The sequence below is a fragment of the Diadema setosum genome, chromosome 16 (assembly GCF_964275005.1).
Source record: "Diadema setosum chromosome 16, eeDiaSeto1, whole genome shotgun sequence".
In the NCBI taxonomy this organism is placed as follows: Eukaryota; Metazoa; Echinodermata; class Echinoidea; order Diadematoida; family Diadematidae; genus Diadema; species Diadema setosum.
In genome coordinates this window covers 23,793,232-23,819,646 of record NC_092700.1, presented here as the reverse complement: position 1 = coordinate 23,819,646, position 26,415 = coordinate 23,793,232, and the positions used below count along the sequence as shown (strand labels likewise).

Genomic DNA, 26,415 nt, shown 5'->3' with positions numbered 1-26,415 from the left:
TTAAACTTAGATGGGATACAGAATCACAAATAGAAATTGCACAAACTTGAGCCAATCATTTTAAGAAGTGGAAAACATTTCAGTGTTAAATGACATTTGCAAATGTGTTCGAAATTGTGTATAAGTAATTCTGCTCATTTCACGTTAAAAACACTTTTTGGTTTTTAAGATCTCGCTGGATAATGGACTTGATTGGGTTTTCTACAGCACATGTAGTAATGTTATGCTAGTGGCAGAAATGCACAACTTCACAGAATATCAATTTCAAATGGGGGAACTAATGCATCATTGAAGCACCTGGCATATTTGTAATATAACTTTTTGAATCTTTTAAATGTTACATTTGTTTGCTACATTATTTTACGGAGTGGACTGTATTGTTATATCTAGCATATTTTTGAAAGAGAAAGGGGCATACAAGAACAGCATTTCACATACTTGCATTCTGATATTCATCACCATATTCAGTAACAATACCATGCTATGTCATAACCTTCAATACCTTCAGGTTCAAGCACAAACAATGAACTTTGTACAGAAACTACAAGCTGTTGGATTGTCTGAAGGAATTAAATGCACTGTACGTAACACCATGCCCCTGTGAGCACACCATACAAGCATACATTTTCATTCTGGCCATACGTAATAAGTAACCTTGACACCACTGACTCATGAGGAAAGTAATACTGTGTCCACCTAGGGCAATACATCTGAGAACAAACATTTCTAAAAGGAAGAGGAAAAGTTTGAAATTTCACTTTACTCTCCGATCCAATATTGGCACAGAAGAGTAAAATGCATTCAGCAATGGCCCGGTGTCATTCATACACGTTCCAGTCATTAGCAGACAGAAACCAACAAGTTTTCCCAAGGAAACATTCCTGGGACATCACATAACGAGACGATGACGAGAGTTGTGAGGAGATAATAGAGACAGCAGTCACGACGAGGGAAGAATTCTAGCTGGCCTCTTCTTGCTGAACCAGCTGTCTTCCTAGGTACTCCCTGAGAAAGAGAGAGAGAGACAGACAGACAAGATGCATGGAAAAGAGAAAGAGAAAGATATAAATGGATGCAGTGCAGGTCATGCTAGATACAATACCCAGACCATATTCAACACTTTAGTCAGAAGTAAATCTCCACAAGCATAATATACTGTAAAACGAGGAATTTTTGCGTGCATTTTAATTTCGCGAATTTCGCGAGCGCCAAAATTCGCGAAATTAAAATGCACACGAAAGCTTTTGTCCACACTACACGCATTGAATGCTAGTAGCAATTCGCGAAAATTTCATGCCACGAAAAAGGCTGTCAGCTCCAATTCGCGAAAATTTCATGCCGCGAATATATCATGTTTTACAGTACATACATTACAGATTGCCATGTTCCTACATATGACAAGAATTGTTTCATAGCTGACATTTCAATAACAGCGGAATTAATCAATCAAGTGTTGCCCTTTCATTAACATACATTCTGTAGGTTAGCTTGAAAATTTACCAAAGGTAAAACTAACGACCGTGGCTGAAAAAATCTCTCTTTTTTTCCCCTCTCTTTTTTTTTCTCTCTTTTAATGTGATGCAAGCAAGATTGAACACAGAGAACTCTTGTTCCAACACACATGTATGTAGCTCAATTAATGTGATCTATATCAAGTGTGTTAATAATATAAGGCTCACATACAACACTGATTTAAAATCTTCAATTGTCACTGTAGTCACTTTCCTTGTGGTATCAAAAGGGTAGAACTTATTCTATGCAATACCCTCAAATCTTTCAAACAATCAAATTTACATAAAATTTTCAACAAGCTGCATAATTTGGCTACATTTCTGTATGCTTCTTGCTTGTTTTCATGTACTTCTCACTTGCAGCATAATACTCTGCAAACTTTGCTCAAGGCTCAGGGAATATGACATGTTCTTTGGAGTGTTTGATTAACAACAACATGCAAAAAAGACCAACAAACAAACAAACACCATACATTCTGATTTCCTAATATGGCAAGCAACAACTGTTAAAGTATTCCAATTATTCATGTTTTTCATTTTGTTTTTATGTATACTTCATTGCCCCAGCATTCCACCTGTCAAGCATTCTACTGCAAGGAAACATACCCCACCTTCATGCTATTTCTCCAGGCATCAAATGCACTGAAACAAGGTTGACTGCAAGGCACACCATAACAATTCTTATCATTTGATTGGTGATAATAGATTTACAATGCAGAGAGAGAGGGATGATGCTGTTGTTGGGTTCTTTCAATTAACACAGTCTGGCCCTTCACCTACTTATTAAAAAAAGTAAAGCCTTATAACTATTAGAAGTGAATGATGCCCAGTAGCCTTCCATGACAAAGTGATTGTAGCCACATTTAAAAGTCAGTCCCATGCATGAGAGAGAGGAAAAAAGATCAAGACCTAAACAATATTTGCACATGCTAGCAATAATGCTGAAACATCCTCTCAATGTGAACATTTTTGGACTTTTCTTCTTGGTTTTCATTCTACTGACTGCTTTATTTAATCATTCTTGAAATTCTAGCCCTCAGTACAATTGCTGTTATCATTCCTAGTACTATCACCAGTATCAGTACAAGTAGTGGTATCATCAGCATTTTCATCATCATCAGCATAATCATTTTGGTTAATGTCAAAATTATCAATACCAATACTATTGCTTAGTATCATTATTGTCATTATCATATGGTATCATTAAAACATTGATTAAATTAAAACCTACCAAATTTGTGCAAAGATTGGAGGGATTTCAGGATCTTTCTGGGGATAGGGTTAATATCAATATCATTATGATCATAATCTTGAATGCTGTGTTGTGACTTGTGGTAGCTGATTGATGTGATCAGCAAGGAAAGTTTGACAGGAAATCCTGGGTTAATTTTGCTGCAGAAATTCTCATCTTGACATCACTCACTTGGCATCTCGGAATTTCACATCTGTGAAACTAGGCGATGCCAATTTCGTTTCAAACTTCAAGGAACTCAAGGAGCAGTTTCGAGGATGGGTACAGAAAATATCAAATTCCATCTGTACATAGCAAATTCCTTTGCAGGCCTTTTTGTTGTCACACTGCCTTCAAAAACTAAGCAAATCTTCCACTGGTCCCACACAGATCAATTTGCTAGTTTGTGAGAGCGCTAAAGGGTCTGATCCAAAAATAGTGTTCACTTGGACTAAATTTTCATATTGACACTTGTATTTCATGTTATATATCATATAAAAGCTGAGAATCTGCAGTTTTCAGAAAAGTTCGTGTCTAATATATTTGACGTCAGACTTTTCCGTAAATTAGCCGTAAAACATGAAAAGCGCCCTCTTCGCGCGACGGGACGGACTTTACTTTTTCAAGTAATTTGCACAAAAACTACAAAAGTAGGGGAAACATCAATTCTTATAATAGAGTACCCTTCCTAGGAGCAATTCATATCTGTTATTCATTTTTCTCATTATAGTTGAATTTTGGGTCAAAATCTTCATTTTTTCTTGAAAAAACATGTTTTTCAGTACTTTGACACAAAATTATTATTTTTTCTGTATGATAGACTTGAGTTTGGTCACTCATATTCCATAATGTATCAATGAATTAGTGGGGCTCTATATCCATGACACTAAATTAAATAATTCTCTATTCATAAGAAAATTATAATTGTCCAACATAATGTCCGTCCCGTCGCGCGACGGGACGGACTTTACATAATGGTAGGCGCGACGGGACGGACTGCACATGTAAACAATGGTAGGTGCGACGGGACGGAATTTTTATACCATAATGGGATAGAAAAAGAGTGTCCCTAACTTGGAACAGAATAAAAAGACTACAATGTAATTGGCAAACTTGTGAAAAGAGTAACCATTGTATGTGGTCAAAGGAAGGTATCAGTGTAAAAGCTCAATCTTCATCTCAACCAATACTGTACTCTCCCTTAAAGTTTGATGTTCTGCTGATTTGTAGTTGCATTCATTTTACATGTACATGAATAGCCTTTTACTGTTTGGAGTAATGTACTAAGATCTATGCTTACTTTTTGTTTCATATTTGTCCATGATGTAATTCACCAACTTATTTTTAGTAAGGCAATTCCCATTTAGACATAGAAAAAAAAAATAATTGTAAATTACAAATGCACAGTCTACTCTGGTAGTCAATACTGCATTAGATAAGCCTGAGTCTCTTGTTCATGTGTTCTAACTGTATTTTTTTTTTTAAATTGAGATTAATATTTATCAACATGCACATTCTTACCATGTCTGAGAAATGGGGAAGAAAAATTGCCACAAAAAGTTTATGAGAAAAATGGGAAAAAGGGAAAATGGGAAAATTGACAATTCAAAATTCTTCCATCTAAAAAATACATAAACCTGTTTCAATTCTTAGACACTTCTGACATACAAGTTTAAAAATACAATTTATGTAAAAAAGAAATGTCCACAATATTACTGCAACTCAAAAAAGAGGTGAAGTTTTAAAACTGAAAAACTACAGCATGGTTGTCAAAAACTGTGATCCTAATATATGATGCTCAACCCCTTGTGGATGGAAATTGAAAAAAAAAAAACCAGCATCTGGATACTAAGATTATCACAAAATTACTTCCAAATAATGCCACATACAATTTGTAGCATGGCAAGTCTGGCTCGTCAACGTTGATACAATTCCCCTTTGAATTTTGTTTTAAAAAACGTGATTTTTTTTAAATTCCGTCTCGTCACGCCAGTAAAATTTTTGGTTCCATGGAAACAAACAAATGTCTGCCTTGTTTATAGTGCACTTTCATGCTTTCATGTAAGCTTGATACATATGGCTGCTATAATGCTAACATTTCTTTTTGTGAGCAAAAAATTCTCTTAAATTCCGTTTCATCGCTGTCCCTTGATCTTTTGGATCAAACTCAGAGGCACATTTTTGTTTTTCTCGCTGGAAATTGGAAAAAAAAAATGGAAGAGAAAATGAAGAGTATCCACAGTTGCCAAGATCGTCATTAAAGACAGCCTTTGCATTGTTGGATCAAATCTTGGTGGAAAGATTCAATCTTTGGGCAAATGAAATGCCATTGCAACATTATCATTCATGAAAAGTAATTTTCCTCGAGAAAGAAAATCAAGGATTACCGTACCAAAAGTGTAAGAATTCTTTTAAAATGAGAATTTTTGGCCTTATGATAATAATTGTTGATCAAATTTTTCAGCATTCATTAGTAGTTTGAATCTTTGTGTGCTTAATCTACACTAAGATGTTATAAAACTGTGTTTTCCAAAGTTTAAATACATTTTGATGAAAATTAGCCGATTCTCTAGAATATCCCATTCGTTTTGTACATAGTTCATTTTTGTCCGTCCCGTCGCGCAACGGGACGGACTTCAACAGCTTTTGAGAAAATTACCTAAAAAATAAAATCTATTAGATCTAGATGTTTCTCTATTTGTGGAAGTAATGTTTGGAACATTGACAAACAAACACCACATGACATGGTCTGTATTGCTCATTAACTTTGAATTAATTCTCCTTTGAATTTTCTTCACAAAAACCAGTGATTTTTTCAGTCCGTCCCGTCGCGCTAATAAAATTTGTTGTTGCCATGGAAACAAAACAGATGCCGATCTTGTCCATAGTGCAGTGTGATGTCTTGATGTAAGCTTAACACATTTGTAGTAATAAATGGCTGCTAACACTTAAACTTTTTTTGTTTTAAATAAAAAACCCATTCAAATTCCGTCCCGTCGCGCTCCCTTGATTTTTGGATCAGACCCTAAAACGTATAAACAAAAGAGGATCACACAGAATCACGGCAAGTTTGCCAGCTTCACTTACCAATTGTGGACCATGAGTTTCTGCACCGCGAGAAGGGCCTCGTACCTCACATTGGGGTCTTCATGGGCCATGTATTGCATAACAAGATGCTTGCCACCAAGCTGCTCTATTACACTGCAACAAAGGGAAAGAACAAAATATGTGACTGCTGTGTGAAGGAAACTTTACCCTACACAGATCTAGCTTCCTGGGACTATAACTGTTACTAATTGGTAGGGAAAAAAGCTTTAACCTGCATAGATTAGGCTTTGCTGGACTAGGACAAGGATGTAAAAGTGGCAGTGAGCTACTCTTCTGTACTATAGGGCAATCGAGGCACAACTTTTAGAATGAGAAAGGGGATGAGGAAGATAGCGGGGGCACTATTTCTCATCTTTATCAAAGGTTATTCCTGTACCAATAAGAAAGGTATTAAAGTTGTGTTATAAAACTTAGCTCTGGGATATCCCATCCAGCATGAACACTCTTTCACTTTTGGCTCATATGACACTTTAAAACATGGAGAAATTATCATGACATGCAACAGAATATTTGAATTTCAAAAGCCTGGAATCAATACCCTTTGAACTTATCAAATACGATATTCAGTCTATAACCAAATGCATTTCATGTTTTGGTCTCGGTCGAGTAGGTGACAGGTAAGTCCATAATCATTTCTCTCAATTACATACAACTAAATTTGGAAGAGAGTTCATTCTGCACAAGATAGAATTCAATCTAGCACAAACATGGGGGAGAATCACAGCAAGATACCTCCTAAAGACTAAATATTGTAGAATAAAGTATCATAGCTCGGGTAGCAAAAAGCCTGTGATTTCATTGGTTGAGTGCAGTGTGTTGATTTTTACTGGCGGCACGCTACCACTCAGATTACAGCCACTGTAAACATGTAGTCACACACTTGCAGTAAGAGTTCACGATTTACTGGATTCATGGTCATAGATGACATGCCAAAAGGAAATGCATCCAGTAAATTTGCCATCAGGTTACATGATCAGAAAATGGATTTCTTGCAAGAAAACTGTCCCATGTTCTATAAAACAGATGACGCACATGTCTTTTCGAGTGTCAGCAGAAATAGTGTGCATGTGGTAACTATGGAATTTAGCCTAAATACACTCAGCTTCACCTCGTAGGTTAAGCATTACATAAATACATGTACAATGTACCTTATGCACTTAAACCTGACTGAAGCACTCGGACTAGAGCGTCATTTGTATACTTTACTTACTGCTTTCCCCTTGGGTAATGCCTGACATATTCTCCGATGTCATGAGCACTGACGCAAAGGATTAGTGGATCTTTTGAGCTTTCCAAGAGCCTAGTTAGAATCCTGACGTGTAACAAACAAGAAATACCTCAAATAAATTAAAGAATTACATAGTATGTGTTTACAGAATAAATAACATATATGCCCGAGAACTGTCAAAAATAGATGACCTCTCTTTGCAAAAAAAAGAAGAAGAGTGTTTCATTAAATTAGCTGCTAAGAGTAATATTTGACTAGCAAGTGAATACACATGCACAAAATGAGTTAATCCTAGCAGCAATAAAAAGGGGGGGGGGGGGGGGCTTTAGCAACAGCAAAGTGCTATCGATGGTGATGGACATGGAAATCTACAAAGTACACAATACGTAAAGAATGAAATTCATCAAAGGAAAGAAATATACACTGATCAGGTGAACATCACATAATACACATGTTTAGCCAAAGCACATGACTGTGTGTTTGTTTGGTTTTTTTTTTCTCCCTTGGTAATTGCTGTACCTTCTACATGGATTTTTGACAAGAGAATTTAATTTTTGAAGTAACTTATGGGAAAACATTTGTTGGCGAGGTCGCCACATTGCTTGGTGAACAAGCTGTTTTCATTGAGACACAAATGACAGCACAAAGGAGAAATATGAAAGAGAAGATAGAACATGGGGGTGGGGAAGGAAAAGATATTTTGTTTCTTGAGCACTCACTTTAGAAGCTCATAGTTCTTTTCATTCAGACGTGCTGCATTCTCCCTCCAGAACTTCTCGCTCTTGTGCACGGGACTCCATTCCAACCTGCCTGATTTCACCTCAGTGGAGTACTCATCAAATGAGCTAAAGGTACACAAAGAAAAATAGAGACAAGATACAAGAGAGAAATATTAGCCCTCGGCTTTTTTATTTTTGCAACATCACTGCAAAATAACATAATAAAGTAAACACATTGTTTTGGATTTCAATGAGCACCATGAGCATCATGAGCATCATGACTGAGATAAGCATCAGGACTGAGCGCCATGAGCATCATTCTTGATGGACTTCAGGGCATTACGGTATAAGAGGCCACTATCATTATCATTATTATTGATGATTTTAATGTTTCAAAACTCAAAAAAAAAAAAAATTTGCTGATATTCGAAATCGAGTGAGGTTTGTAAATATCATGCCACAATATATGGACAGCAACCTTGTATTAAGAGCATTGCAGTATTATGAGGACTGAATAAGGCATATTTATCGTGAAAAAAAAAAACCTACCTGCAATAGGTAAGTGCAGTAATATAATTTGGGGAAAACAGTATTTTCCATGAAAACTGTACAATTTAGGCAAAACTAGAAATCTGCCCCCCCACGGAAAAAAGCAGTAACTGACATTTTTATGAATGTTTACTTCTTTGCAAAAATGAATAGTTTACCCAATGCTCTCCAATGTTAATAGGTCAGTTTTGCAAAAAGAAAAATGAAAGTGACCAAAAATACAATTTTTCACTTTTGCAAAAAGCAGTAACTGCATCCAGTTGATTCAACTTTGCAAGTCTCCCCACGGAAAAAAGCAGTAACTAACAAAGCCCACGGAAGAAAGCAGTAACTAACAATTTAGTCTTTATCATTCAGACTCTGTATAGTCCTTCCTGTATATTTTTTTCCCTAATACCATTTATTTTTTCTACTAATTTTTTTTTTTTTTAAAACAATGTAAACAGCAGTTTCTCCCATAATTTAGGAGAGTAGATATAAAAAGATTGTTTCACCAGTAACTTGACTCTGCCCGCAGGGAATCATATGACAAGTTGTAGAAAAAGCTTCTTTCTGGAGACTAGCAAACCTGGCAGACTCAGCGCGCTCAGAGTGCAGAATACGCGTGCAGCAGCTGCATGCGCATAAATTCTGCAGCATACAGTAACTAGCTAAACATTGCATCACATCACAGTCATCACTTGCATGCACAGTAATTGCAGGTCTGGTACAGTCTGAGTGATCATGCCAGTGCTAACCATGCTGTCACACAGTTTCTGCGGTCCAGGCATGCCTGTAAATCTATCATGAATTGCAGAGGAAAAGTCATGGTAGCCATGGCTTTGGCCAGAACCAGAAAATCTAGGTGAGCTGAAAATATATTGAAGGGAGATGAGCACTAGTATTAATGCACTAACGTTAGTCTAATGTTAGATGTAGGCCCTAAAGTTTAAAATAGCCTACCAGATCTAAAGTTACAGAGTAGATCTAGATTCTAATCTATTGTTAACTGTTTAGTGTTAGACAAAATGTCAGTAGGCCTAATCTAACGTAATAGATCTAGGTCTAGCACTAACATTGGGCATAGATCTGTAGTCTAGCTTAAGTGTAACGTCAGAGTTCGACTAGGATCTAAAACGAAGAGACTTGACTTTATTGTCTTGTCCAGGGTCATGTGTAAGGGGCCAGGCTGGGCACTCCAAAGTTCAATTAGGGTACATAGGTGTCTACCTTATTTTTACACAGAATGCCATTCAATCTACAAGACCTAGTCTAGGTCTAGCGATAGGTCCTAGATCTATAGATCTAGACTAACCAGAAAGTAGAAGAACTTTATAACCTGGTGGTGGTAACAATTCTCCTCCTACGGTCATGTGACATGTGCAGTTACTGCTTTTTTCCATGGGGAAAACAGCAGACTCCTGGCCGTCTGCAGTTACTGCTTTTTTCCGTGGGGAAACTACCCAGAATCAAGGGTGAGCCACCGCAGTAACTGCATTTTCCTAAATAACATTTAAAAAATAACGGAAACATCATTTTTTCCTAGGTATTGTTAGACAACTAGGTATGGTGCATAATCATACCACAAAATTATTTTTGAATGTTTCTGTGTTTTTAAAGAATCTGCAAAAAACACAAAATCGCATTTATCTCAGCTCAGCAGTTATGCAGTTACTGCTTTCTTCCGTGGGGGGGCAGAAATGTCGCTAAGGCGACTGCTATGCCTCCGCCACAATGCATGATTCTCCTAATAGGTCTATAGTACATGTGGACAATGTACAATTACATTTTCACAATATTGGCAAAATATTGAAATTACATGTTTGTCACAAATGTGTTGAATGTTCACCTTCCTTTACCTAGGTTTAATTAGATGAATAGGAGAGCATTAGTGGAGCGGCATAGCTTGAAAAATTAGAGGAATTGTGCATTTTATGATAAAAGCACCAAATTTCGCACACATGTTGACAATTACATTTGAAATAAATTTAGATATAGGGCCATCGAAAATAGCGCCCTCAACGGCCATGGCAGCCATTTTTCAAAATGGCCGCCATAAATGCCATTTTTCATAAAAGTTTACAAATTTCAGAAGGGAAAATCAATAAGATTTTGCAAACGAGTGGGAAATAAAATTCAAAATAAATGTAGATATTGGGCCACCGCAAATTACGCCCTCAACGGTCATGGCAGCCATTTTTCAAAATGGCCGCCATAAATGCCATTTTTCGCAAAAAAATACAGAGTTCAGAAGGGAAAATCAGTAAGATTTTGCAAACGAGAGGAAAATAACATTCAAAATAAATTTAGATATTGGGCCATCGAAAATAGCGCCCTCAACGGCCTTAGCATCCATTTTTCAAAATGGCCGCCATAAATGTCATTTTTTAAAGTAAAAATTTACAAATTTCAGAAGGGAAAATCAATAAGATTTTGCAAACGAGTGGGAAATAACATTCAAAATAAATTTAGATATTGAGCCATCGCAAATGCGCCCCCTAACGGTCATGGCAGCCATTTTTTCATAAATGGTCGCCATAAATGCAATTTTTCGCAAAAAATTAAAAATTTCAGAAGGGAAAATCAACAAGATTTTGCAAACAGGTGGAAAATAGAATTCAAAATATATTTAGATGTTGGGCCATCGCAAATTGCGCCCTCAGCGCCAATGGCAGCCATGTTGAAAATTGGCTGCCATAAATACCACCTTTTTCTCCGAATTTACTAATTCCAGAAGGAAAAGTCAGTGAGATCTTGCACTCAATTTAAAAATTTCGTTTGAAATATATCTTGCGACTATGTATTACATTATTGTAAATAGCGCCCTCAATGGCCATTGCAGCCATTTTCAAAATGGCCACCATGGATTCCATTATCTTTTATTTCCTGATTTAACAAAAGGAAAAGTCAATAAGATTTTGCACACAATTTGAAAATTATGTTTGAAATAAATATTTGTATTAGATTATTATAACACTGCCCTCAACGGCCATGGCCGCCATATGCCAAAATGGCTGCCATTTTCATAATCATTTTGTTTTAAAAAATGGTTATTTTAGAAAGAAAAGTCGACAAATGTGTACATAAATTGAAAATCATGTTTAAAATCAAACAATATATCTAGATTGCATTAACTCTAGAAATTGTTCCTTCGCAAATTTTCAAGAAGAAAAAAAATGCTTATAACGGTAATTGCAGCAATTTTCCAAAATGGCTGTCATAGATGCCATTTTTCTTTGAAGATGTCCTAATGCCGGAAGAAGACAGTAAACATTCTTCTTTTTTTTTTTGCGCAAGTTGACAATACATACAAATAAGTTTAGACATTGAGCCATCATAAACTGTGTTCTCAATGGCTATTTCAGCTATTTGTCAACATGGCTACAATACACACTTCGTGTTTTTTTTTGTCTTTAAAATTTGCTTTAACCTCAGAAGGAGAAGACAGTAGAATACTCACAGAGACATTATATAGTCTGAAATATGGTGTTAAAGAAATCATTTGAGGAACATTTAAAATAAACAAGGCAAATGCTTAGCAATTATATCTCACCAATGATAAATGCATATTTTAGGTGGCAAACATAAAAATTTCCGAAAAAGAGTAATATGAATATCCAGGGATAATGGCGCCATGTATTAACTTGGACAGTAACACCATATCATTGATTATATGGGACTATATGACGTGTATCTATTCTAAAATGTAACTTCCTGAATATTCTTAAAACAGATACAAAAATATGGCCTTTCATTTTACGAAAAAAGTTAATTTACTTGCTATGCTTCCATAAAACACATACCTTTGATATCCATACTGTTAGCCGTCACACACGAAATACTGCAATTAGGACTAAAAACATGATTTTTTTTTTATTTAAATTTCCTTGAACACCAGACTGCATTAGATATAATGGCTGTTTAGCAGTATTCTATTGCTTTCTCCTTCTGGAATAAGCAAATAAAAATAAGGAGTGTGTGGAAGCCATTTTGACAAAGGGCTGCCATAGCCGTTGGGGACGATGTTTAACTGGTGGCTCAATATCTTCATTTCAAATTTAAATTCAAATTCAAACTTGAATTTATTTGAATGTTTTTTGTCAATTTGCACAAGCAATTATAGTGTCTTCTTCTGGCATTATCATATTTTCAAGAAATAGATAGCATCTATAGTGACCATTTAGAAAATGGCTGCCATGGTCGTTGATGGTGCCATTTGTAATGACCTCATATATTATTTTCTTTTGAATATGATTTTCAACATAAAGGTATGTACAAATTTCATTGATTTCTCTCTGAAATTAGCAAATCTTTCCAGAAAAGAAAAGAAGACAGAAGAAGAAGAAGCAGACATCCATGGCGGTCATCATGGCCCTTAAGGGCGCCCTCTAAGAAGACTTTACACTTAAATTTAATTTTTGAGCATATTTTTCAACTTGTTTGCAAAGTCTTTTTGACTTTTCCTTCTGACATCAGCAAAGTTTTGCACAAAAAAAAAACAAAACAAAACAAGGGGGGCATCCATGGCAGCTGTTTTAAAGAGGAAATCCAGTCCAAATATAAGTTAGTCTGATGAAAAAGAATAAAATCTTACGAGTTCAACGGTAAAGATTTGACTGAAATCGGATGAAAAATAAGGAAGTTATGACATTTTGATTTTTTGCTAATTTTTGCAAAACACTTTTTGTACAGTGGATATGAATATGCAAATGAGTGAGCTAACCATGTCATACCCTCACAATTTTCCATAGATCGTGTACATGAAATGACGGAAATTCAATGTTTCTGTTATTGAAGTCTGAAACATGACGCTATTCTTGGTTAAATAACTTCAGAATAGTGATCTGTTAGATATACGAGGATTTGAGCCTAGAGCTTAATTGCGTTTGAATGAAAAACTGGAAATTTCAAAATTTTATGTACAAACTATATGGTAAGTTGTGAGGGAATAACATGTTTTGCCATTTGCATATTCATGTTGACTGTTTAAGAACTGTTTCCCCCCAAAACAACAAAACTCCAAAATGTCATAGCTTCCTTATTTTTCATCCGATTTTGCTCAAAATTTTACCATTGAACTCGTAATATTTTACTCTTTCTTATCATACTAACTTATCTTTGGACTGGATTTCCCCTTTAAAACTTGGCTGCTATGGCTGTTTAGGGTGCACTTTTGGATGGCCTATTATCACATTCAGTTTGAATGTAATTTTCCACCTTTGTGGAAAAAAAGACATTCATGGTGGCCATTTTGAAAAATGGTTGGAATGGCCATTGAGGGGGCAATTTGCGGTGGCCCAATAAGTTTACTTTTGAATATACTTTCCCCCCTGTTTGCGAAATCTCGTTGGCTTTCCCTTCTGATTTTAGCAAATCTTTTCGAAAATATAGCATTTATGGCGGCCATTTTGAAAAATGGCTGTCATGACCGTTGAGGGCGTAATTTCCGATGGCCCAATATCGATATTTATTTTAGATGTCATTTCCCATTTATAACCAAAATTTCATTGACTTTTCCTTTTGAAATTAGCATTTCTTAATGAAAAAGTGGCACTTATGGTGCCAATTTGAAAAAAAAAATGGCTGCCACAGCCATTGAGAGCGCAATTTTCAATTGCCCAATATCTGGATTTAATTTGGATGTAATTTCCCGCTTGTTTACAAAAAATGACCGTTGGCTTTCCCTTCTGAAATTTGCATTTTCTAACAAAAAATGGCATTTGTGGCAGCCATTTTGAAAAAAAAAAAAAAAAACGGCTACCATGGCCGTTGAGAACGCAATTGCCGATGGCCTAATATCTAGATTCAATTTGAATGTAATCAACATTTATGGGAAAAATCTTATGAACTTTTCCCTTCTGAAATTTGCAAAATCATCGAAGAAGTGGCACATTAGACAGCCATTTTGAAAAATGGCTGTCATGGACGTTGTGGGCGCAATTAACAATGACCAAATATCTAGATTCATTTTGAATGTAATTTCCCACTTGTTTGCAAAATCTTAGTGGCTTTCCTTTCTGAAGTTAGCAAATATTTTGAAGAAATGGCATTTATGGCGGCCATTTTAAACATGGCTGCCATTGCCGTTGAGGGCGCTATTTCAAATGGCCCGATATCTAGATTTATTTTGAATGTAATTTCCCATTTGTAACCGAATTCTTATTGACTTTTCTCTCCTAAAATTAGCAAATTTTACGAAAACATGGCATTATGGCAGCCATTTTGAAAAATGGCTGCCACGGACGTTGAGGGCGCTATTTACGATGGCCCAATATCTAAATTTGATCTGAACGTGATTGTCAACCTGTGTATGAAATTTGGTGCTTTTATCACAAAATGCACAATTTTTCGGCTATGCCGCTCCACTACATGTATTTGGGGATTCAAGGACTTTAACTTGACTTTAACCCATTCATAAGTGTATGAATACTGTAATTTTCAAGGTATGGAGAGAAAGTGTAATCTCTGTATTGAAAAGTACACTGTTACCATTTTCTTTTGGCCTTTGACCCTAAAATTCATAGGATAATCACTGTCAGGCAGAACATGCATAAATATGTAGTAAGTTTCAAGATAAATTGAGCAACTTCTGAGATATGGAGGAAAAAGTTAGTTCAGCACTTTCCCTTGATCTTTGACCTTTTGACCTTTGAGGCAAACCCCCACCCCCCCCCCCCCAAAAAAAAAGAGAAAAAGAAAATTTCCAGATAATCTAGGTTATACATGCATATACCAAGTGTAAAAAAAAAATTGCTGGCATTACATAAATACATGTATGAGGGAAATAGTAAAAATTTGAAGTGTTGCACTTGACCTTTGACCCCTGACCTTTGACCTATGAACCCTAGATTCTCTAGATAATAACTGCCAGTCAGTACGTGTATATATACTATGTTCCAAGATACCTTGAACAATTTCCAAGGTACGGAGAAAAAAGCGAAGTTTTGATATTTTAATGTGACCTTTTGACCTTTGACCTTTGACCTCATGACCCAAAACTTTCACCAGAGAATCTTAATTGGGTAATACATGTATACACTAAGTTTCAAGAAAATATCTTCAGGCATTGCATAGATATGGAGGAAATAGTGAAATTTTACGTATTTGACCTTGACCTTTTGACCTTTGACCTTGACCATGTGCACCCAAAAGTTAATAGGCACAACTTCACCCCCTAATACACATACACACCCAAGTTTCATTAGGATACCTTAAAAGGTTTTGATAGTTACCCTGTCCACAAAATTTATTACGGACGGACGGAAGGACGGACGGACGGAAGGACGGACGGACGGAAGGACGGACGGACGGACAACCCGAAAACATAATGCCTCCGGCACCACTTCGTGGCGGAGGCATAAAAAAAAGCAGTACTAAGAACTATTAAGGTGTGTAATGAACATTACCTGGATGAATCACAACTTTTATCAATTGAGTACAAAGAACTAAAAAAAGAGTTTCATTTCAGATTCCTGCACAGCTTTCTTGTCCTCACCTGAGGTCCTGCATGCTGTTATGCAGGTTCTCGATCAGGTACTCGATGTCCTCAGTGATGTCGGGATCCTCGATCTTCTGCCCCTCCAGGACCTCCAGTTGTTTCAGCACCTTGCACTGGATCATGGAGAGGGCATTCTCCTTGATGATCTCATTCTCCTCTGGTTTCTCCACCAGATTCTGTGGGAAACAAAAACTAGCTCAGTGACCCTTAACCCATCAACTCTCTGTCTGCTTTGAGTGCCAATTGAAAAAAAAAAAAACCCACAACAACAACCATAGGCTCGAATTCAAAAAGGTGGGACAATTGAAACCATGGAAACCATGGATTAAACCATGAACAATTTGTACGGAGCGCCAAGTGTCGCATGGCCTATTTCATTACCAAATAGGTCATTTCGTCGACGAAATGACTGATTTTGTAACGAAATAAGCCACGCAACATTTGGCGTTACAAAATAGGTCATTTTGTCGACGAAAATGAATGTTCATTTTGTAACAAAATGTTGTCATTTCGTTACGAAATGATCATTTCATCTACAAAATGACTGATTTTGTAACAAATAGGCCATGCGACACTTGGCGCTCCATATAAATTGTCCATGGTTTAAACCAAGGTTTTAATTCGACCACTTTCGTGAATTCGGGCCATAGTGTGACAGACACTGTCCCTGGCACAGGAGGAGTTAAAGGACAATATTTTATTGCACATGATTTTCAGGTAAATCGGTTGGAGGATTTGTAATTTCATCCAACGCATGAAGAAAGTATTTTCACAGTAGGCTGGTTTATGAAAAACCAAAAAAGTCAAGAATGTACTGGTACCCTAAATTTTCTTAACAGCCAAGCAAGCCAGTGGCAGCTTTTAAATAACAGGATCACATGAAGAAGGGAATAACAGTGATTCAAGAGAGAACCTCACTTTACCAAGTTGAAAGATCAGCTGCACTGTGAGACATTTGAGCAAACATGTATATCTCCTGTAAACTTGCCAGGTCAAGCTAATATGTTTGTCTGCCAGTTTCTGCAGGAGGTTGAAACAATGCAAAGTAGGAGTGATTTGTAAATTTACTTCACCTCCAACTCGCCATCCACCATTCAATTCTTCGTTTCATTTTCAATTTCTTTGACTTCACTTTTAGATGCAGAGGTTAGTTGAACATCTACGTTTCTTGCATACTTTCTTTTTGGAACTCAAGAAATGCAAGTGCGGAGCACACTTTTGTTCAAAGGTCTCAGAAACTGTATGAAGTTCTCCTTCAAAGGGATTGTATAGTTTTGGTTGAGACCTAACTTCAGGTTTCTAACATTTTTCATTGAGATAATGAGAAACCTTTTACAAAATGTGAAAGAGCATGTAATTCCAAGAGGAATTCAACATCTATTTGATGAAAATTGCTTTTGACATGGCCAAGATATTCAAAATAGAGCAATCCTAATAAAAGTAGGGACCCACCTTTTATTATGATTGCTTTGTTTTACTTTGTTTTTGGATGTCTCGCCCCTTCCAAAATGGACTGTCATCTAATAAACTTTGAATTCCTCTTGGAATGGCATGCCCTGTACTATTTCACAAGTGGTTTCTTGGTATCTTACGAAAAGTTAAAAGCCCAATCCTCATCTCCACCAATACTGTACAATCCCTTTAACCGCATGGGCAACTGTTGTTGCTAGTAGTGTGCTGTGCACATACTACAATGATTTTTACATATCATTCATTTACATGATAGAATATCGTTTTTTTTTTTTTTTGCAAGTCCTGGAGCCAGACTTACCCTGAAGACTGCTAGGATGATCCTTGTGACCTTCTCCTTCACACTCTCACTCAGGATATCGGCAAGGACTGGCACTATCTTGTACCTGATGGCAGCAAGAGACAAACAAGTCCAAGCCCTTAACGCAAATTGTTACTAATAGAAAATGTCCACAACTATACCTTGGTATTGATCATTCATTTACACACTTTGTGCCTTGGTATTCAAGAAAAAAGGAGCAGTATATGACAGCCATGCAGTAACTAAAAGTGCATGGTCACTAGACATATGTTACATTGTATTAGGGCATATATGAAATGGACACATTTCCCACAGTGGAGTTGGGTCTGGTCACATCTTACTTTTACAACTAAAGGAAATCATGATACAATTTGTACAATGTATGCCAACCTTCACACTGAAATATTAAGTTTGGGAAAAGTAGTTTGTTTAGGTGTCAGGTAAATATAACCCTACAACCATAATTTCCAGAGTCGGGTTAGTTTTAACTATGACCTGGTTCAGAATTGAAAAATGATAAGTATTGATTTTGTTTCCTTTTTAGATTTAAAATTAATGTAGGCTGAGAAAGGAGTTTTATTTATGATAAATTTGAACAGCCTTGTTGAATCTTTGATATTTGATTAGCATGTCATGCAGACATTGAGATCATGAACATTTAATGATGGACAAACTTGTTGAGCCATCAAAGTCCAAAATATAATATTTGGGTTACATCAGTGTAATATGGTTATTTAGTTGATCATCACAATGGTCACAGTCTGTGCTGCTATCTCAAGATTTGACTCACAAAAGGCTAGCTTATTTCAATCATAAGTCAGTAATGTCATCCACCCGGAGCCTAGTCTCAGTCCAAGGCAGATGCACCCCTCTGCACTCCACAGCACCACCCCTTCAGGGAACTACACTTGTAATCCTTGCACAGTTCAACCTCATTATAACAAGCTACTTGTGACCGCAGAAATTTCCTTGCTACTTCGGTTATCTTGTCATATCAGGGAAAACAAATGCATATCTCAGGAATGGGACCTGCAATTACCTACTAGTATCAAGCATCTTGCTACAGTGTATATCAGACCATGTGACATCAGGCATGCTGCTAAATCTGATCTCGTTATATCAGGTATCTCGCTATATTTGACCTTGTCATAATGAGGCTCCACTGTATAATCATACTCACTTGTTGATTTGTGCACACAGATCTGGGTTGAATGACACCATCCAGATACAGAAGATGAGCTGGTATTGGATCTGGAAGCTGACTTTGCCTGACAAGACCAAGATTAACCTTTGGGATGGGGGAGGGACAGGAGAATGACACCACCATTTATGGCATTGGAGAATGATAAAACACATGTGTGACGTGCTGCTACATAGTTTTCATCTCTTCTCCTTCAGCACGCCTCATATACTGCGTAAAATTTTCCTGATGTATCAAAATGTCCAACTGTGAGAGAGCTCATTATTGGTTAATCATTTGATGAGTAATCTCAGACTAAAACAAAACAAAACAAAACAAAACAAACAAACAAACAAAATTACACAATCTTTTTAAATAAGTCCTGATTTTGGTCCTATGCTCTGCCCGCTTTGTAGAACAGTTTAACTTTCCTGCATTTTTCAGTACTGTGCACTCCTATCATAATGAACACAGTTATAACAAAATTCCAGTTAAAACGAAGTGAAAATTCGCTCTATGTTCTTTATTGTTTATTTGTACAGTTGCGATAAAATTTCGATATAACGAAAGAAGACTGCCAGTCCAGAGGACTTCTTTTTATGTAAGTCCCCCTTGGGGGCATTTGTAATCCACCACAATTATTAAAAATAAGAAGTTACCATGCCAACCATTGCTTTTAGGACAACACCACTTTGTCTTCCATAATGCGAGGAAGAGGTCATGGAGGAAGAGGAAGAGGAGGAGGAGGAAGAAGAGGAGGAGGAGGAGGACGAGGAGGAGGAGGAGGAGGAGGAGGAGGTGCTATCTCTTACGTGCTGATGCCGTCGTTGGCCATGAAGCCCACTCGGTACTCGTTGAGCTTCAGCATCTGCTGGAGGCTCTCTGCCACCGTCTGGATGTACTCGTTGTTCTGCATCGTCAGCTGAGAGCGGATCCAGTTGAAGTAGAACTTGAGGTCGCTAGAGTTCATCCGGTCCTTGCCGTAGGTGGCCAGCTTGGCAACGATGCGGCATGACTGGGTGAAGAGGGCATCGGGTGAGAGATGTAAGAGAAAGTGAGAGATAAAAGGAGTATGTGAGTACCATACAGATGATGTGTTGCTTGTTTTTTAACCAATTCCCTATCAGACTTTGAAGTCTTCATAGTCTTTGTACAGGCCATACTAGTTTCTAGGAGATAATGCATTTAACATGCTCAATAAACTACAGTGGAACACTCTTCAAGAAAGGAGAGCACAGCAAAGAGTCTACATGATGTATAGCATTCTTAATGGTCTGGTAGATCTTCCAGTCGCCTACTTTATACCAGTTGCAGGACTGTCAACACGCGGAAACCCACATCAGCTTCAAGTTCCATTTGCCAGAACTCACTTGTTTCAGTCCACGTTCTATCCAGATGCTTTTCGGCTGTGGAACTCCCTACCACCTTCCACCATTAGCTGCACCTCCTTGGAGATCTTCAAGAAGGAGGTGCAACTTGTAAAGCTCCGATGAGCTCTCATCTTGTTTTTTAGCTGCACATAGAAATTTTTGTAGAGGGTTTTTACCTGCACACTGTACACCCAGCACTTGACAAGCACAAGGTACGATAATACGCCAGAGGCGGACTGTACCAGACTGGAAGAAGAAGAAGAAGAACTTTGTGTGCTAATTTGGCACGCAAGGTAGAGTGATTTCCTCGCCTCTTATCACGGATGTCTGAAAACTATAAAATGTGAATGAACAGAGATTACCTAAATTCCCTTAATCCTTAATAGTGTTTCCACATCCTTCCCTGCAGAACTTGAAGGACTGAGATAGACCAAAGGATGCTTGCTAACTATACAACTAGTAGGTAACTACAGTAGGTCAAGTTTTAAGGGATCACTTAATACTGATGAGAAAGTTTGGCAAATCAAGGGAGTGTCTGGGCACATAAAGGTTAATCTTCCAATACTACCACTTTTTGGCCTCCCCATATTCTGAAGCAGTGAATTATTAAAACAGCATGGCAGCTTGCAGACAGGTCAAGTTGAAAATTACTAACTACTAATATGTAAGAAATATTAATGACGCTTCTGAAGGATAATACTTGTACATTTTATGGCACATACAAAAGATTAGAGCTACAAATCAAGCATCATGGAGTATTTCCAGAATGGAGATGCTAAAGATCTCACTGCTCGGAGATAGGGGATGAATTTCATTATATTTTTGTTTGTCCCTTTTTCCACAAAGAGAAAGTATTGTATATCTGTAGTAGCTTGACGGCCAGTAGACCAAGTGCATTACAAATGGCCAAACTATTCAATTCAGCTAATGCTTGCCATTTGAAAAAAAATAGCCAAATTTGTCAGAATAATTATGTTTCAGTTTCCTTCAAAACCAAAGAAGATAGACAGTAGTTTTGTAGAAAGTAAAGCAGATGTGAATGTGTGTACACATACATGTAGTGGTAGAGTAGTTAAACGTCCTTTACGCCTGGTTTTGTAAACATGTTTATTTATTTCACATTTCGTACATGTACATTATCACTTACATTTTTGTATTCATATACTGTAAATATGTTTGTACTCTCATACCCCGAGAGGGGGTCGATAGAGTCAATACAACAAATCTTACAAATCTTACAAATCTTACAAATCTTACAATCTGATCAGGGCAAGTTCTACAATTTACTAAATGTCCACTTTGGTTCTAATTCAACATCACTACGGCTTTGCTCTAATGCTGCACACACCATGAAGCAGAACAATATGATCCTCTGCAACGCATCACTGTAAATATAGTGATGTACATTTGACACAATGGTCTCGGTACTTGCACAGGTGGTCAATCACACAGGGTACAAGCACGTACCTGTGTAGTGGCAAACTGATCCTCCCTGTTCAATAGTGTCAGGAACGGCACCCAGGGACTGGTCTTACTCTTTCTCCCCTGCTCGGCAAATACTGACACCCTCTCTGATTTCTCCTGCATTGTAAAAAGAATTATTACACAGAGTATAACATTACACGGTCATCAGGAATATGGTTGCACCTCCCTTTAAACATTCATATTGAGGGTACATATCTCACTATGAGGAGAACCAGGTATTATGATATCATATCCCTTCATTGTGTAAGGGTATCAATCTGTTTTTCATGATAATACATAATAAATAAATCATTTTTTTTTTCATGATTTGTATTCTGTGTACAAGCGGATGTAATTGATTTGTTACTTCGAATACATATTTTAAATCGATTGTTACATTGAGCACTATTATGCTGCAGGAATCCCAAAACAGTGAATTATTAAACCAAAGATGGGGCTACCCTGGGTAATGAATGCTCAATAAATAATAAATAGTATATGAATGATTCACCATATTCATTACAACTGTTGTTTTATTAGCAAAACTTCAGTATATTTTTTTTTTCATTATTTCTCTGAACTTATTTCAACAATTATATAAAGTAGCATTTTACATTAAATTTTAAACAAATGTTTCATTTCTGAAGCAAATGATGAGGGCAGCAGATGAAAATCTCATCAATAGCTGCCATCATCTTCACTCTTAATGATACTCTCTTTCACTACCCAACTAATCTGTATTTCCCGGTAAACAAACATGTTGTACTCTGTCATTTCACAAGTCCCAAAGATAATCACATTATACACTTAAGTGTCCATGTTCACAAGCAAAGTCACAATTAAAGATTGTGTTTAGTTATAATCCCTCATGAAAACCAACAGTGACGCATGGAAGAAAACATTCAAAGCATCACCCACCTTGAGCAAGTCATCAACCAGCGTCAGGATGTAGCGGACAGTAGTCTCCTTGGCGATCCTTCCCATGAGTCTGACCAGGGTCTTGGCACACAGCGGACCCAGGGCTTGGATCAGCTGGTCTCGTCTCTCTGATCCGGCCAGGTCATAATCCTTGATGAAGGCAAAGTCTTCCTGCGAGATCATCTGACCTCTAAGATTCACAAGAAAGCAGAGAGTGGGGAAACAGATATGTTTCAGTGGAGGGTAGTGGTTAAACAGTACAGTTTACATCCTGGTGTATCTGGCCTATCAATGTTCAGAGTATCTACAGCTTTACAAATGAAGGTACAGTTTGAAAGTACAGATAGGCATTATCTAAGGACCTACTAGATAACTACATAGTAATAGTAAAGAGTAAATAATGAATAGTAAATAACTTTTTGTTATGTGCACTATTACAGTCCTCTGTAGTTGAATGTACAAATGCTGTCAATTAAGTGCTGAATTAATTCTCATTAATTCAGAATGTTCCAATATATGATATCACTACACATGCTTTATTTCCATAATAATTAGTCCATAAATATGTGTAATGCACTATCATGGCTTTCATCATTACTATAATACGTACATCCTTAACTGTAACTTTCATTGCTAGGATTTCCATTTATCACCACTGCCTCATTTTGAGCCTGTATCTTTATTTTTGTTTTTTAAAACGTCTTGTCCATGTTTTCTTGATTGCCCACGATGATTGAGAAAGTGCTTGCTAATAGCCTTGATATACTGATCCCCACTTTCCATGCAAACTTCACCAAAAACAATCACACAAATTGTCTGTGGGACAATGATTGGAGACTCTGTTCAATGTCTCTAATGGATATGACTCACTAATACAATCAAATGGTGTAAGTTGTGATTCATCCAGGTAACGATCAATAAAGGAACAAAATTAAATCAGACGAGCTGATGAAGCGTCCAGGATCGGACGTGAAACCGTTCTCGGAATTAAAAACAGTAAGTCCACATGAATTGATTTAATTTTGTTCCTTTACTCACTACCATACAAACATTCTGGCCAAGATACATCACTGATGGATTGATTTATCACACACACTTGTCTTAAATGCAGTTCTTGTGTCACTATTAAATATGTACATGTATCTACAGAACAATCTTCTGCACCATAATACTCTTTTTATTTTTATTTATGCTGTGCCTATGTACACGAGAGTGATTACATTTGTGGTACCGGGTACCAATGTAGCTCACATACACTTGTAAGTGCATACCATAGTTTTCTTTTACAATCTGAGTGTTTGGACCATAATACACTAAAACTTTCAACCTACAATGTAAACTTCCAGCATTTACTTACTGTATATCACTGTGACTCATATCGGGAGCCATTGGTACTGAGTTTAAACTTAAAATTGGTGATGTAAAGTAAAATAATGAGCCATACAGGCTTGTACACTTGTAACACAATACATTACATACAGATTGTACATCCTGTATGATGTACAACAAATCATGTGGATGCCACAAAGCTTCTGTATACACACTGCCTGGTGAGAGAAATGTGTAGTACAGAGTTGGGTCACTTCCTGTCTGTAGCACACGCACACATGTAGAATGAAGCTAGCACAACTTCCATAACGCTTTGACTTTTTTGTAACCATTGAAGCTCTTTGCAACTTGTGTGTTTTATACCAGGACAGACCTGTTCAATCTCACTCTGATAATGTATAGAATGTCCAGGTAACATAAACAAATCATCTTAACTTTATTGCTCCATCATAATTACAGTGTATTCACAATATTTTAGTTTGATTCAATGTCAGTTATATTTACACTACCATACTTCAACATGAAGCTCCTAGCACTCTCTTTTCACAAAAATAAACACACTGTAATTGCAAACCATAAACATATTGCTAAGATTTCTCATAACTCCCATTCTGCCGCTACAGATTAAGACACAGGCCTACAGTTGTATCACTGCAAACTATGAATGTGCATGTTTGTCTTCAGGGAAAAATTCTGCTCAAGCTTTGTGTAAAGGACAAGATATCAGATTCATCTGTGATAGTTAAGACATGACTGTTACTCCTACTGATCATAAGTTATAGGTTGCCATCAATAGTTCATGTGTGTGGTTTAGAAAAAAAAAGAAGAAGATAATGTACATATAAAATGTACATGTTTGTGGTCTGGCACTCCAGTAAAGACAATCTAACAATGCAGAAAGCAGGGATGTGTACATGTAAGTACAAATGTACTGTATCATTATTCAATACCATCCATTCATTTCTGCTGAAATTGTAAATTGAGAAAAAAATATATCAATGCAAAATGCTTAAAATGTTTCATTGACACTGACATGACTGTCTATTCATTGTATGAATTTGTAGTTTTGTCCTTCCTAACTTCATCTTCAAATTACATTGCAACCTACGAATAGGGACTTACATGTTGGTACAAATGTACTTGTACATAATCTTTTTTTTTCTCTCTCTCTCTAACCTCACGACAAATGCCTCCCTTCTGTCAGCACAGTATCTATTTCATTTTCCTCTTGACATAGTATCAGTATTATCATTTTGTGACTAAAACAATATGAGATTTGTCTCAATGAAGGGTCTACAGGGTGGAATCTATATCTCAATCTATTGCATATATAGGCCCTAGGTTGTTTTGTTTTTGCTCAGTTCGTTTTCAGTGCATGCACATCCACCCAGTCTTTACTTCATTTTATGTTTCGTCATCCTGCCTGCTCTCATTGTTTGCTAGCATAAATCCAGTGCAATTGTTTCAATTTGCATTGTTCCAGGAATTGTATGATAATCATCCCACTCCAACTGAAAGGGAACACAATTGCATTTGGGATTACTCTATCAGTTGTGGCTTGTGGGTAAACTACAGACAGTGTTGTGGGTTTCTTTGCAGGTATAGTCAGTCCTGGCACCTACTGTACCAGGGAAGGGGGCTGGATTTTGGAGAAAAGTGGACATTGTATTGTGACATACATTTTGTACACTGTATGGTAATATTGTTCCAGATGGAGTTAAGAAAAAGCCAAATAAAGGTGTAATTAAAGTCAAAGAAGAAGACAATCCAGCCCTATTTTCTGATAGGGCCTAATTAGTTTGTGCAAAGTTCTACCCTTTCACAACCTTTCTCTCACACAGGACAGTCAGAGATATCTGAGTCTAGGCCTTTGTCTTATCACATCTTTCTTTTAATGTATTGATACAAAAAAAAAAAAGTAACATTTTAGACCTAACGTGATGTTAGATTCTACCTCGATCCTTGGCCTAACATTATTTAGGAGATCACACTGTCACATGATCACACGACACACTTTGCTTGAACCAATCCCTCAGAAAAATGTCTGTTCCCAACATATTAAAGCATGAGAGTAACGTTAGACATCACAGACAATCACGAGCAATAATGCATTGGTAATTGATAGCAATTTTACAGTATGGCTATATGATGCAAAACAGCAACAAAGACCCCAGGACCTTGGACACACACATATAAAATACAGCGGCTGAACACACACCGCTACGTACGTTTCCCACAGTCACATGACTACACACGCACACTTATTCGCCTTTACTGCCACGGCTGGCGCTGGGTTGGGTAGGCCAGCTAGTGGTGAATGAAGGTAGATCGTACAGTCAACAGACGTCTGACTGAAATACTTACTGCAGATATGATTGCCAGTTTACGCGATGATTCCGGACCTCGTTTGCTTCCCTTTCAAACAGATTTAGGGGAGGCAAAGGTCCTCCTACGAACCCTCCTCCAGCCTGTGCTCCATCAGGAGTTAGTTGATCGTACAGGGACGTCATCTTTTCAGGCATAGTTCGCCGGACGTGTAAATTCTAACTTCATCTGCATT

General features: G+C 37.1%; 1 protein-coding gene across 1 annotated transcript; it reads right to left on the bottom strand.

Moving 5' to 3' along the window:
* Window positions 1-829: 829 nt before the first annotated feature.
* On the bottom strand, window positions 830-26,415 carry LOC140239507 (V-type proton ATPase subunit H-like). The gene is made up of 11 exons (XM_072319338.1): window positions 26,220-26,415; window positions 22,527-22,716; window positions 21,612-21,725; window positions 19,587-19,789; window positions 18,775-18,882; window positions 17,595-17,679; window positions 15,821-15,999; window positions 7,798-7,923; window positions 7,061-7,162; window positions 5,830-5,943; window positions 830-1,005 (listed from the first exon to the last, which is right to left on the bottom strand). Exons 1-11 carry the CDS (start codon window positions 26,375-26,377, stop codon window positions 960-962), a joined length of 1,425 nt encoding a protein of 474 aa, XP_072175439.1. The 5' UTR covers window positions 26,378-26,415; the 3' UTR covers window positions 830-959.